Below are 15,561 nucleotides of genomic sequence, written 5' to 3' on the forward strand. Positions count from 1 at the left end.
AACTACCTGGCTAGGGCTCTTCTTTATTAGTATCTTTCTTCTCCTGTACTGAGAACTTGGTTTTCTACCCACACTAGTTAATACAAAATAGTTTGGGAATTACTCCACCAAGACCACTGTAGACAACAAATCTACCAAATCTACTAAGTAAAGCTCAAGGTTCTTTGCCCCCCCCCCCCTTTTGCATTTAAATGAGATCTCACCGAGGGTAGATAGAGTACTGTACTGTGTTCACTGGTTCACAAATCAAAACTATGTAACTTCCTTGCCATACTTTCTGGCCCATGCCAACCTAACTTCCTGTAGTAGGCAATTTTATTCCTCTCTCATAGAGCCTTTCTACTTGTCCTTTTGCAAGAGGACTATGTAATATTGTTCATTTTTCCCCCATACATTCCACAAGCCATGTTAACATCTGCTTTTACTTTGTCTCTTTATTTGACAAATCCTGGGTTCTCATCCGTTTTGATGAATTGCCCCATTTGGCTTTATTTTACTTTATAAGCTTTTTTTTTCTTCTTCAACTATCTTTGTGTCTCTTCCGTTTCTTTCTTCCAAGGTGATAATTCTCTTTGGGTGCTTGGAAGAATTCTGTATATATTTTTTCATTTAAATCACTAAATTACTATGACACAGTGTGTATCTCTGATGTTTAATAATGAGGCCTTATTTTGTTTCTCATCAGTCATCTTTTACCCTTCTCCTCATTCTCTAAATTGGCAAATCTATTTCTCGAGCCTGATTGCCCCAATTCTCAATGCCCTCTCCCCCACACATTTTAAGCTGTGTTGTACTTAGTTACTGTAGAGGACACAGCCTTTTGCATCTAAACCTCTGACTAGACTCTCAAACCGTCTGTTGGACATTTAAATCCGGATGTTCTGTAGTTACCTCAAATAATATTAATGACAAAACAGCAATGATTGCTTATTTAGTGTCTTCATTCATGATTTACTGAATTCCCACTGTTACCCTGGGAGTAGTCACCCATCCTGCTTCATTTTACAGAGCAGAAAGCTGAGAGGGTGATGGATCCTGTGTCCAAGAGGCACAACTAAGAAGTACCAGATCCAGGTTTGTTTTCAAAACCCATAGTCTAAACACTTGACTCTATTTTCTAAAGTTCAAGATCTCTAATAAAGATGTTACTTCAGTAACATCTTTCCTCTCCCAAACTCGCTCTTTTCTGTATTGACTACTGCGAAATCCGTGCTTGAGCTGGGTCTCAGAAGACGTCGAGAAATGAGCCATGTAGATAAGGGTGTTTCCCGTTATACAATCTGATTTTCAGTATGGATATAGTCTCTTCTTTCTCATTTGTTATGAATCCTGGTAGTTGTGGTATAGATTTTGTACTGGGCCTGTTTATTTATAAAGTGAATTTAGTAGTTGAATCATTATCAGCTGTTAGAACTAAAATTCTTAATACAAGTTGTTTGTTCTGTCATCATAGATGAAGAGTTATCCACATGCCTGAGTTTTTCATAGCCTGAAGTGCTGACTTACCGGGTGTTTGTTCATATTTGGCTGTTCGAGAGATTTTATACCACCAGCCCAGATAAGAAAACCTTTTTTCCATTTATTTAATCACTCCAAAGTCCTGGGATGGCTAGACTTTGAGTCATGGCTAAGGCCATATTAGCAGTTTAGAATTGAAGCAACAAACCAGGAAACTTATCTCTGAGGTTGTCTGCTCCCCTTCACCTCAGTTTTCATGAGAATCTTTTAAAACAGCTGTACTCTCAGAAGAGGTATGGTGAACATACAGAAATTTAAACTGCAGGGTAACCACTTTCCTGTTCAGCTACAGAATCAGAGAATAGATAACCATAGTCAGATCAAGCATGAGAAATGCCTTGTTGCTGTGCTTTAAAAAAAGAGATGGGTAAGGCAGTGCATTTTGTGGATGCTTCCACTATTTGTGTAACTATAATATATTGGTGTTAAAAAAAAACGGCAAAATTAGGCTTATTAAGTTAATTGCTTACTACCAATTCAGTTATTTTTATTTTTTATTTTTAACTTATTGTGTTGACATGGTTTTAAGTGTCCCGTCAATCTAGTTTTAAAGAGCCTGACCAGGCAGTGATTCAGTGCATAGAATGTCAGACTGGGATGCAGAGGACCCAGGTGGGAAACCCCAAGGTCGCCAGCTTGAGCGTGGGCTTATCTGGCTTGAGCACAGCTCACCAGCTTGAACCCAAGATCGCTGGCTTGAGCAAGGGGTCACTCAGTCTGCTGTAGCCCCCTGGTCAGGGCACATATGAGAAAACAGTCAATGAATAACTAAGGTGCCTCAACGAAGAATTGATGCTTCTTATCTCTCTCCCTTCCTGTTTGTCTCTCTCTGTCTCTCTCTCTGTCTCTCTCTCTCTCTCTCTTTCTCTCTCTCTCTCTCTCACACACACACACACACACACACACACACACACACACACAAATCTAGTTTTAAAGAAAGATTTCCTGTTGGTCTTACATGAAAGATGGGAGAAATTTTATATGCAGACAAAGGGAGAGAGTTTGCGAACATTTGCCTTTTAGGAGAAGTTTGAAGTTTGTTCTTTCCTGTGAATATAGAGGTGGAACCTACTCTAACCAGAGTTTATTGCTGTAATATTTTTAAAATGCATTAGTGACACTGATATATCTGTGACCTTGTAAAGGTGTTTTTTGAGGGGAAGGGGTAGCCAGCTTTTTTTTCTCACTGTCTTAAGTGATGTCTGCTCAATAACTCTAACTTCCTGACAGTACTTGGAGAGGGAGGAGGACCTATCATAACTTGTTTTTTATGGCCTGTTTCTAAAGGGTTCCCTTCATATTCCCATCCATCCATTTAGAATTCTCTTTCCCTGCCAAAGGCATGCATCCAGCCTACACTGTGTTTGGTGCTTTAAATGCTTTGAATTATGGGGAATCATTGCATTTTATTGAAGCTTCCTTTGTAGCTGTATAGCTCTGTATCGTCTTAGGGTACATAATTTGCATTTCTTAGGCACTGTGTATGAATTATTGCAGTTAGTTGAGGTTTTCAGTGGAGTGACATATCTTCCATGTGCCATTTATCCTTTGTTGGTAGATATTTTTTTGGGGGGAGTAGCCTTTTTTAGAAATTCTTCCAAGTTAAAGGCATTAAACTCTCTTTCCCTTTCCACATAAATCTTGGTTAATATATCTTTATCAGCATGACCTACTGTCAAGTAAATGATTTGATAATGATATTCAAGAAAAATTATATTTCTGAAATACAGATTTTGTCAGTTTGTTAATGTATGATATATGATTGATTGATTTTCCCCAAGAAAAAGAAGAGATTAGTTAATCAATTTCTTCTAGAATTAGGTGAGTAATGTTTCAAGCATCCTATTTAAAAACAATTGCTTCTAGGTCCTGTTGGCAGGATTGCTTATTTCATTATTATGGTCATTTGCATGAAAACAAGTTGATGATTCTTTAAATAACCACCCCATTCAGTTTTCTTTTCCTCCTAAAATGTTATTCATCAAGTATTACATCTATTCATGCAGCAGCATGAATCAGGCCTAGAAAGTTAGAATTTAGGGGAAAGTAGTAACAACTTTCTTCACCTTTTTTAACCAAAAATATCTTCCATTTTTATTTTAATATATTTATGATTACATTCCTTTTTTTTTTTTTTTGTATTTTTTTTTGTATTTTTCTGAAGCTGGAAATGGGGAGAGACAGTCAGACAGACTCCCGCATGCTATTGTGGGCCTCAAAACTGTGCATTTCTCTCTACTATTCTCTCTCTCTCTCTCTCTCTCTTTCTCTTTTTTTTTGTGTGACAGAGACCAAGAGACAGAGAGAGGGACAGACAGGGACAGACAGACAGGAAGGGAGAGAGATGAGAGGCATCAATTTTTTGTTGTGGCATGTTAGTTGTTCATTGACTGCTTTCTCATATGTGCCTTGACCAGGGGGCAACAGCAGATCAAGTAACCCCTTGCTCAAGCCAGCGACCTTGGGCTCAGCTAGTGAGCCTTGCTTATAGCATATGAGCCCGCACTCAAGCCGGCGACCTCTGGGTTTCGCACCTGGGTCCTCTGCATCCCAGTCTGACGCTCTATCCACTGTGCCACCCCCTGGTCAGACCTTTCTACTTTTCTCTTGCTTTTCATATTTAAAAGCTTCTTGAATATCTTAATTGTTCTTTCTTCATCTGAAGAATTATCCCTTTTGGCCTTAGAGGGGTATAGCTCATCTAGTGCACAGATTAATAGCTATAGCTTTGTCCTTAGAGAGCTAAATCTTGAAGGTTACTATTATATGACTGTACTGCCTTATGCCAATTCACATTGTTATCTTTGTGTGTGTGTGTGATTCTGAAAGTGAGTGAAATGTGAAAAAAACATTATTCATTTTCAATAGTTATATGACTGCCAGGTTAATGTGATTCTTAAGCAGAGCTTCATGAGGCCTGGCTATAGTAACTGCTTTTAACTTGATTTAAAGTTCTTAAACATTCTGAATTGCTTCACCTAATCTTTTTATACTGAACGTACAATTTTCAGGCTCTTTTTTATTTTCAAATCCATAACTGACAGCTGCTCAACAGCTCATTCAAATAGTTTTGAGTTTTAGAGAAAAGTTGAGACAGACTGGATTTACTGACATCAGTTGGATTGAGATATTATGGATTTAAAGATGATAGAAAATGAGAAAGGAAAATAGGAGATAATTATTTCATGTTCACTACTTGCCCAATGACAGTGATTTGAAGTTTAATAACTAACAAAACTGAGAGGAAGCAGAAGGACACTTGAGTTAACTTTTAAAATTCACCATAAGAAAGGCACATTCCACTTGAAAACAAAACTTTGTGTTGTCTTATCTGTTTTATTACATTTTACACCATATTGATGCACTGAAATGTGTGTGTGTGTGTGTATGTGTATAAACCTTTTCTTGAAATATATGGTACAGATTTTATGAGACTGTAAGCTTCTTGAAGGAACAACTCTTTAAGGGAGTCTGTGATGTCTAGTGTTCAGCAAATATTTCTCAAGTGAAACGGACCATTTTTTAAGAGAGGTGAAGTCATAGGTCTCCCTCTACTTCTAGTGACAAAGTAAACAAACTACCTTGTGACTCAACTCAAGAAGGCTCTGTGCTGTAGTGAATATAGAGAGACTTCAGAGTGTAGTGTTTGTATAAGAGTTAAAATTAATGTGACTATAAATTTTGTTCTTTTGAGTAAATGCTGCATACAGTATCTGTCTCTCTCTTCCTCTCTCTCTCTCTCTGTATGTTTGTGGGTATGAGTATTACCGACTCTGTATTAGACACTGTCCTAAGTACTAGATTTACAGAGTTGAATTACATAGGGTCTCTTCCTTCCATGGACTTATATTTTAGATTTTTGTGTGGCAGATAATAAAAAAGCAACAATGCTGTGTGCTAAGAATCATAATACACCTAGTTTGGGAGAACTGCAGAGCACAGAAGAGGAATATCTAACTCAGTATGGAGATTTTGAGTCAGGAAAGACATTCAGGGTGTCCCTTGAGTTGGATCTGTTTTTTTTTTTTTCAATTGAATTTTATTGGGTGGAATTTTTATTTATTTATTTATTATTTATTTATTTATTTATTTACAGAGACAGAGAGTCAGAGAGAGGGATAGACAGACAGGAACGGAGAGATGAGAAGCATCAATCATTAGTTTTTCGTTGCATGTTGCAACACCTTAGTTGTTCATTGATTGCTTTCTCATATATGCCTTGACCGCGGGCCTTCAGCAGACCAAGTAACCCCTTGGCTCGAGCCAGCGACCTTGGGTCCAAGCTGGTGAGCTTTTCCTCAAACCAGATGAGCCCGCGCTCAAGCTGGCGACCTCGGGGTCTCGAACCTGGGTCTTCCGCATCCCAGTCCGACGCTCTATCCACTGCGCCATTGCCTGATCAGGCTTGAGTTAGATCTTGAAAAAATAGTTTGGTGATAGTCATACAGATGGTATTAGGAGTTTTTCTAGGTAGAGAGATAATATGTGGACAGACATGGAAGCATAAAAAGCATAGGGTATTCTGGGAACTGCAAATAGCTTGGCATTGCTGGGGTAAAGGCCTTTGTGGGAGCAGCAAAAGGTGAAGCTGGAGAAAGCACGCGGAAATCAGATCATGAAGAACAAGCCTGGTAATAGTTAGGTATGTGGGCTTTAGCCCATGAAGCGTGTCAGTATGGGGTGGGGAGAATCAGATTGGCTGTGTATGGAATGGATTGGAGATCACAGATAGGAGAACAGTTAGGGAGAAGCTGGGGAGGAGGTGCTGAGGTTGTGGGGGCCCTTCAGGTACTTGCCATGCAGTCTGGGAGGAAGTTGGTGTCACTATCTGAGGGTATAATTTAATGGGTGAATGTGAATGTAAGAGTGAGAAAAGGAGGAGTTTAGGTGAATGATCAAGTTCTGGCTTAGCCATCTAGGTGGGTGATGGCTTCACTAACCAAGATGAGGATTTTAGAAGATGGACAATGATGGGGAATTGAGTTTTAGAAATGATTTTGGCACATCCCGGAGGAGATTGAGCAGCACTCCACAGTGCTCGTTTGGAGCCATGGTCATTGAGGAGATCTCCTAAGAATGTATATATTAGGTAAGATGAGACTAGGAGATCTGGACAGGACTTGAGGGAACATCAGCAATCACAGTAGGTAGAAGAAGACAAACCAGTAAAAAGAATGAAGAAGGAACTGTCAGTGATTTGGAGCACTCTGAGGGAAGGCTTTTTATTTTGGGAGCCATGAAAGAAGAGCTTTCTATGAAAGGCCGTGAGAAACACTGTCAAATGCTACAGGGAGGTCAGATAAGATAAGGGAAGCCATTTGTGGACACAGCACGTAGGCATTTGTAAGAGACAGTATGTCTAACAGTTTCAGTGCTGTACAAGTGTGAAAACCAAATGCAGCAGATGGAGCAGATGGGAAGTGCAGGAGAGGCGCAGGGACTGTGTCATGGGTTTAAGAGGGTTGGCTGGTGAAGGTAAGGTGGGGGAGAGGAAGTGGACCTAAGGAGTGAGCTGTGGAGATAAGGCTGAGAGAGTTGATCCCTGACTGAGCAAAGGCTCTGAGGCCCATGAGGAGGCATTTGTTTGAAGAGGAGAGACTTTTTTTCTTAGATGTAGTTAAGAGGAGAGTCTTTGAGGACAAGAGTAGATGTAAGTGAAATCATGTGGTTCTTGATTTTTTCAGTCTTACTTATTTCACTTAGCATGATATTCTCAAAGTCCATCTACGGTGTCACTAACGGCATCTTTATCCAATCTCTATTAAAGTACACATTTATTTTTGTTCCATGTCTTGGCCACCTTGAATAATGCTGCAGTGAACATAGGGGTGCATATTATCTTTGCTAATAAATGTTTTCAAATTTTTCAGGTAGAAGAGGGGTTGCTGGGTCATATGGTAAGTCTGTTCTTAATTTTTTGCGCCTCTATACTGTTTTCTTTAGTGGCAGTACCAGTTTACATTCCCACCAACAGCGAAGGAGGGTTCTTTTTTACCCACGGCCTCTCCAACACTTGTTATTACCTGTCTTGATGATAAAAGCCAATCTAACAGGTGTGAGGTGGTAGTTTTGATTTGCATGTCCCTAAGAGCTAGTGAAACTGAACGTCTTTTGGCTATTTTATGTATTTTTGGGAGAAGGGTCTATTCTGGTCCTCTTCCCATTTTTTAATTGGATTGTTTGTTTGGTGTTGAGTTACATGACTTCTTTATGTAATTTGGGTTAATTTCTTGTCAGAGCTTATTTTTGCACATATCTTCTCTTATTCAGTGGTTGCCTAGTCTAAACTTTATTTATTCCATATTTTGTAAGTTACTACTAAGAGCCAGGCAATGTGATGGTGTAGTAGCACCTAATTCCCATTTCTGTCCAAATGTCTGTTGAAAATTGACTCTCGTATTATACTTTAATTCTCCATCTAGAATATCAAATTTAATATCAGTAACTTGTGTTTACCTCTTTAGGGTCTGCTATCTACATCCTTTGCCTAAACAAGAACTAAGAAGCAGATAATAGCATTTCTGTTAGATAAACATAGATTTGGCAGGAGTGATTTAGTGTGGAACAGGGGACCTTTAATTAATTATCATTGTTTATAATACATTTTTCTCTTTTAATTCCAAGAATGAGAATAATTCAGCAATATGGTTGATAAATAAAACATAAAAGGTCAGTTATGGTTGCCCTGGAAAGTATATTTTTTAGCAAGTATTTTGTTTGGCATGAAATGTGTCCTGGCTGATGTACTGGAAATCAGACTGAATGTCACAACTTTTTCTATTTGAGTTTCTTATGCACTTATTTAGGAGTGTGAATTTTGTGAGGTTTTGGGGGGTTGGATTTTGAAGCTGTATGTGTGATTGGATCCTTGTGGCTTTTTTTTTTTTTTTGGAAGGCAAACAGGAAACTGTGCTGACAGTGAGTGAGTCTATTTGAGTTAAAGAAGAATTTGTAAGTATAATGTAGGATTTAAGAATATTTGAGATATAGTATCCAAGATGGCAGTGGAGTATGGGAGCTACACTCACCTCGTCTCAGGACTAAACTGGAATTACAACTAAGTTAAAGAGCAATCATCTTGAATAATGAATACCAGCTGAAGAGAGTAGAATAACCAAGGATTTACAGAAGAAGCCACATCGAGATTGGTAGGAAGGATGGATATGCAAAAGGGGCTGGCCCTGCCCCCATGGGCAGCGGCTGAGGTTCTCCCTGAGAAGTGTGGAGGCTCAATCCCAAGCTGGGCTCCCCAGCCCAGAGCACCAGAGCCAGGAAGAGGCACCCACATAACAGCTGGCTGTGAAAAGCAGTGATTTTATGTCTGCCAGAAAGAGGCAGGACACACTCTTAAAGGGCCAACACACAAAATTTTATTTGTAGCCACTCACCCTGGGCTCTAGTGGAGGGAGGGTAGAACAGACTAGAGTCATGTGAGGAGAGTCTGGGATTTGTGTCCTTGTGGAGAGAGCTGGAAGGGCAGCTGCCAGGATCCCTGTGCTGAGTCCCATACAGCAGCTGCCATCTTTATTGGGTGGGGCATTCTCCTCCAGAGTGGCATCAGCCTGGGGGAAAACAAAAGACCCTCCCTCGGGACTTCTTCCCATCCCACCCTGTGGAGCGTATGCCCTGCTGAGGAGTCAGCAACTTGGACCGTGTGCAGAGGTCTAGGCAGACTCAGGGGGTTCAGTGACTGATTTGTATGGCTTTGGGGTAGAGGCCATTTTCCCCACTTTCTTGTGACCCTGACTGGTGTGTCCCCCACACAGGAGATCCACAGACCCCTTCCCCCCCAACTTCAGAGGCTCCACCCACTCAGCTCCTATGGGTTCCATCCTTGGTGGGGGCAAAATCTGGAACAAACTAAATTGTGTGTCTCTGGGTCAGGGGTTACGCTCTTTACCTTCCTGGAAGCATGACCAGTAGCCCTCTTTCATTGGAAATCCACTAGCCCCATGCTCCCAACTCCCGGCAGCCCCACCCTGCGGAGTTCCTTGTCCTCCCGGCAGAGTTGCCTGGTTCTAGGGCAGGGCCATTTTTCCCTCACACATCGACTGGAGCAGAGCCCACCCTTCACATGGCCAAATCTTAGTCTATTTCTGCTGGCCTCACCCTGACAACTCCCTGAGACCCTGCCCTAATGCAAAAGTGTGTGAGCACCCAGCGGGTGGCAGCTAGACTTGGAATCCCCGGGCTCATTTGCTGAGTGGCCTCAGACCCAGCACTTGCACTATTTGAATCTGTGTCAATCTGGTGAACACCACTCACCCCTACTTGGTGACTCATTTTGAACCTACCTGTTGCAACTTGAGTAACTACAAAGGCTTTTTTGGTGACTGAGCCTAACAGGCAGCCAGCAGGCGGATGCAGGCAGAGGAGGACCTTGGGGACTTTTGCTGACCTGACTGTCTGCCCAGGGCTGGTAAAAGCTCACCTCTGTGTGTAGCTCGGCCCTTCCCCTGCACACCCAGGCCTGACAGAGGCAGCCACAAACTGTGTGGATTGCTTGTGGCTCCAAATAGGTTGCCTAGGTCCAGTCATAGGCAATGTCTGACATTGACCTGTATCAGAGTCCTGCCCAAGAGGCCCAGAACCTACATCCCCAGGTGCCAGCTCCAGACAACATCAGAACAGAATCTAATAAGCTTCACAAGTGTTAAATCCTTGGCAGGCACCAGACCCTGTGGAGGTGAAGTCCGCTTCTTGTGGTCAGTACCTGCATAGCAGCTCACATGCCATGGTCAGAGTTGAGCCTCACAGTCAACCAGTCTAAAGGTCAATGATATGCACGTTGGACCAGTAAAATCAAGACTCAATTACAATACGAGGGCCCCCATAACCCATGCAAGGAACATTCTTGGAGCACCCAGGCCTAGTGATTGAGGAGAATGCACTACTGGAACCTACAGGACACCTACTATCTGAGGCCAACCTACGAAGATCAGAAGTCATAGTTGCAGTCTATCTAATATGTGAAAACAAACACAAACAGCCAAAATGGGGAGACAAACATGCCCCAACTGAAAGAACAGGAGATATCCAGAAATAGAGCTAAGTGAAATGGAGGCAAGCAGCTTATTAAATATAGAGTTCAAAGTAACTGTTATTAAGTTGCTCAACAGCATGAAAAAAAAAATAGAAATAATATAAAAGGACCAATCAGAAATGAAGAATACAGTATCTGACATCAAGAATACACTGGAAAGAATAACAGTAGTTTGGATGAAGTGGAGGATCAACACAGTGATTTGGAGACAAGGTAGAAGAAAACACCCAAACAGAACAGCAAAAAGAAAAAAATGATTAACAAGAATAAGGATAGTTTAAGGGACATTTGGGACAATGTGAAACAAACAATATCCGCATCACAGGGGTAGCAGAAGGAGAAGAGAGAGAGGAAGAGTTCAAGAATGACTAAAGAATTCTCTAACCTGATGAGGGAAAAGGACACACAAGTCCAGGAAGTACAGAGTTCCAAACAAGATGGACTCAAAGAGGCCCACAACAACACACATCATAATTAAAATGGCAAAGTTTAGAGACAAAAATATAAACTTTTCTTTCCTTTTATTTAGAAATTAAATTTAATGGGGTGATGTTGATCAATAAGAGATGGGTTTCAGGTAAACATCTCTATAGCGTTTGAACTGTTGGCTTGTGTTGTGTTCCCATCACTGAAAGTCAAATTATTTTTTTCATCACCATGTATTTGTCCCTGTTTACTCCCCTCTTCCTCCTCCTCCTTCCCCTTGGTGAGTACTTCACTTTTATCTATGTCCATGAGTCTCAGTTTTATATCCCACCTATGTGTGAAATCATATAGTTCTTAGCTTTTTCTGATTTACTTCTTTTATTTAGTATAATGTTCTCAAGGCCTATCCATGTTGTCATTAATGGCAATATATCATCATTTCTTACAGCTGAGTAGTATTCCATTGTATTATATATATGTACCACATCTTCTGTATCCAAAGAGACTTTGATTGTTTCCATGTCTTGGCCACTGTGAATAATGCTGCAACAAACACGGGGGTGCACATGTCTTTGCATACCAGTTTTTGAGTTCCTTGTGTAGATACCCAGTAGAGGGATTGCTGAGTCATATGGTAGTTCCGTTCTTAATATTTTGGTGAACCACCATACTTCCTTCCATAATGGCTGTACCAGTTTATATTTCTACCAGCAGTGAATGAGAGTTTCTTTTTCTCCACAGAAAAAAAGTGTTCTTTCCAACACTTTTTATTACCTATCTTGTTGATAACAGCCAATCTAACAGGTGTGAAGTGGGATCTCATTTAGTGTTGATTTGCATTTCTCTAATAGTGAAGATAGGCATCTTTTCATCTATCTGTTGGCCTTTTGTATGTCTTCTTGGGAGAAGTATCTCATCAGGTCTTTTCCATTTTTTAATTGGATTGTTTGCTTGCTTGTTGCTGTGCTTTGTGTGTTCATTATAAATTTTGGATAGTAACCCCTATTCGACATTGTTGTTTATAAACAGCATCTCCAGTTTTGTTGGCTATTTTTTTGTTTTGTTGTCAGTTTCTTTTGCTGTGCAGAAGCTTTTTAGTCTGATATAGTCCCATTCATTTATTTTGCATTTACTTCCCTTGCCTTTGGGGTCAAATTCATAAAATGTTCTATGGCCAAGGTCCTTAAGTTTAGTACCTATATTTTCTTCTATGTCATTTATTGTTTCAGATCTTATATTTATGTCTTTGATCCATTTTCAATTAACTTTTGTGCATTGGGACAAACTAGTCAAGTTTCACTCATTCTCTTGAATGTTTTCCAATTTTCCCAGCACTATTTATTGAAGAGGCTTTCTTTTCTCCATTGTGTATTTTTCACTCTTTTGTCAAAAATTATTTGTCCAGCCTGACCAGGCAGTGGCGCAGTGGATAGAGCGTCGGACTGGGATACGGAGGATCCAGGTTCGAGACCCTGGGGTCGCCAGCTTGAGCGCAGGCTCATTTGGCTTGAGCAAAAAGCTCACTAGCTCGGACCCAAGGTCGCTGGCTCGAGCAAGGGGTTACTTGGTCTGCTGAAGGCCTGCAGTCAAGGGACATATGCGAAAGCAATCAATGAACAACTAAGGTGTCCCAATAAAAAACTGATGATTGATGCTTCTCATCTCTCTCCGTTCCTGTCTATCTGTCCCTATCTCTCCCTCTCTCTGACTCTCTCTGTCCCTTTAAAAAAAGAAAAAAAAAAAGAAAAAAATTATTTGTTCATATAGATATGGTTTTATTTCTAAGCTTTTGATTCTGTTCCATTGGTTTTTGTGTCTGTTTTCCTTCAATACCATGCTGTTTTGTTTATTGGGGTAGGTGATTATCGTGAAGTCAGGTAGTGCGATAACTCTAGCTTCATTCTTTAGTCTCAGGATTGTTTATTATTCCTTATAAATCTGATGATTTTTTGTTCTATTTCTTTAAGAAAATGACATTGGGATTTTAATGGGGATTTCATTAAAATTGTATATTGCTTTGGATAATAAAGGCATTTTAATTATGTTGATTCTTCCAATCCATGAACATGGAATGTTTTTCCATTTTCTTATTTTTTTTTCAATTTATTTTAATAATGCTTTATAGTTTTCAGTATATAGGTCCTTCCTATCCTTTTGTTAAGTTTATATCTAGGTATTTTATTTTTTTGTTGTTGCAATTGTATAAGGAATTGAGTTTTTTCAATTCATTTTCTGAGTTTTATTGTTGGTGTATAGGAAAGCAGTAGACATTTGTATATTGATTCTGTATCTGCAACTTTACTGTATTTGTTTGTTTCTAATAGCTTTTTCAGTGAAATCTTTAGGTTTTCTTTATAAAGTATCATGTCATCTGCAAAATGTGATACCTTTACTTCTTTCCCAGTATGGATGCCTTTTATTTCTTTCTCTTACCTGATTATTCTGGCTAGGACTTCCAGTACTATGTTGAGTAAGAGTGGAGAGAGTGGCAGCCTTGTCTTGTTCCTGATTTTAGAGGAAAAGCTTTCAGTTTTTTACCACTTAGTATGATATTGGCTGGTGGTTTGTTATATATGGCCTTTATTATGTTGAAGTACTTTCCTTCTATATCCATTTTATTGAATATTTTAAACATAAATGGATGTTGTTTCTTATTGAATGCCTTTTTTGCATCTATTGATAGGATCCTATGAGTTTTGTCCTTTATTTTGTTGATGTGTATTACATTGATTGATTTACATATGCTGAACCATCCTTGCACTCCTGGAAAGAATCTTACTTGATCATGATGTATTATTTTTGTAATATATTGTAGTGTTTGATTTGCTAGTATTTTGTTTAGTATGCATAGATATTGGTTTGTAGTTTCCTTTTTTTTTTTTTTTTTTTTTTTAAATAAATTTTTATTAATGGTAATGGGATGACATTAATAAATCAGGGTACATATATTCAAAGAAAACATGTCCAGGTTATCTTGTCATTAAACTATGTTGCATACCCCTCGCCCAAAGTCAGATTGTCCTTCGCCACCCTCCATCTAGTTCTCTGTGCCCCTCCCCCTCCCCCCAACCCTCCCCCTGTCCCCCCTCCCCCCACCCCTGGTAACCACCACACTCTTGTCCATGTCTCTTAGTCTCATTTTTATGTTCCACCAATGTATGGAATCATGTAGTTCTTGTTTTTTTCTGATTTACTTATTTCACTCCTTATAATGTTGACAAGATCCCACCATTTTGCTGTAAATGATCTGATGTCATCGTTTCTTATGGCTGAGTAGTATTCCATAGTGTATATGTGCCACATCTTCTTTATCCAGTCTTCTATTGAAGGGCTTTTTGGTTGTTTCCATGTCTTGGCCACTGTGAACAGTGCTGCAATGAACATGGGGCTACATGTGTCTTCACGTATCAATGTTTCTGAGGTTTTGGGGTATATACCCAGTAGAGGGATTGCTGGGTCATAAGGTAGTTCTATTTGCAGTTTTTTGAGGAACCACCATACTTTCCTCCATAATGGTTGTACTACTTTACAGTCCCACCAACAGTGAATGAGGGTTCCTTTTTCTCCACAGCCTCTCCAACATTTGCTATTACCCGTCTTGTTGATCATAGCTAATCTAACAGGGGTGAGGTGGTATCTCATTGTAGTTTTGATTTGCATTTCCCTAATAACTAATGAAGCTGAGCATTTTTTCATATATCTGTTGGCCATTTGTATCTCTTCCTGGGAGAAGTGTCTATTCATGTCTTCTTCCCATTTTTTTATTGGATTGTTTGTTTGTTTGTTGTTGAGTTTTATGAGTTCTTTGTAAATTTTGGAAATTAGGCCCTTATCTGAGCTGTTGTTTGAAAATATCATTTCCCATTTAGTTGGCTGTCTGTTTATTTTTATATCAGTTTCTCTTGCTGAGCAAAAACTTTTTATTCTGATGTAGCCCCATTCATTTATCTTTGCCTTCACTTCTCTTGCCATTGGAGTCAAGTTCATAAAATGTTCTTTAAAACCCAGGTCCATGAGTTTAGTACCTATGTCTTCTTCTATGTACTTTATTGTTTCAGGTCTTATATTTAGGTCTTTGATCCATTTTGAATTAATTTTAGTACACGGGGACAGGCTGTAGTCGAGTTTCATTCTTTTGCATGTGGCTTTCCAGTTTTCCCAACACCATTTGTTGAAGAGGCTTTCTTTTCTCCATTGTGTGTTGTTGGCCCCTTTATCAAAGATTATTTGACCATATATATGTGGTTTTATTTCTGGGCTTTCTATTCTGTTCCATTGGTCTGAGTGTCTATTTTTCTGCCAATACCATGCTGTTTTGATTATTGTGGCCCTATAATATAGTTTAAAGTCAGGTATTGTAATGCCCCCAGCTTCATTCTTTTTCCTTAGGATTGTTTTGGCTATTCGGGGTTTTTTATAGTTCCATATAAATCTGATGATTTTTTGTTCCATTTCTTTAAAAAATCTCATAGGGATTTTGATGGGAATTGCATTAAATTTGTATATTGCTTTGGGTAATATGGCCATTTTGATTATATTTATTCTTCCTATCAAAGAACAAGGAATATTTTTCC

The 15,561-nt window shown here is 39.4% G+C and overlaps 1 protein-coding gene across 12 annotated transcripts in view; it reads left to right on the top strand.

Annotated features, from left to right (window-relative positions):
* The window catches only part of CADM1 (cell adhesion molecule 1), a 398,789-nt gene that overhangs the window by 12,065 nt on the left and 371,163 nt on the right, over positions 1 to 15,561 (top strand). For 6 of the 12 annotated variants that reach the window (XM_066372730.1, XM_066372737.1, XM_066372743.1 and 3 more), the window contains exon 2: positions 7,389 to 7,415. The exons of the other annotated variants lie outside the window; for them this stretch is intronic. In XM_066372730.1, the coding sequence (XP_066228827.1) occupies positions 7,389 to 7,415 (27 nt within the window). The remainder of the gene's footprint in view (positions 1 to 7,388; positions 7,416 to 15,561) is intronic. 12 annotated transcript variants of the gene reach the window in all.

The sequence above is a fragment of the Saccopteryx leptura genome, chromosome 1 (assembly GCF_036850995.1).
Source record: "Saccopteryx leptura isolate mSacLep1 chromosome 1, mSacLep1_pri_phased_curated, whole genome shotgun sequence".
NCBI lineage: Eukaryota > Metazoa > Chordata > Mammalia > Chiroptera > Emballonuridae > Saccopteryx > Saccopteryx leptura.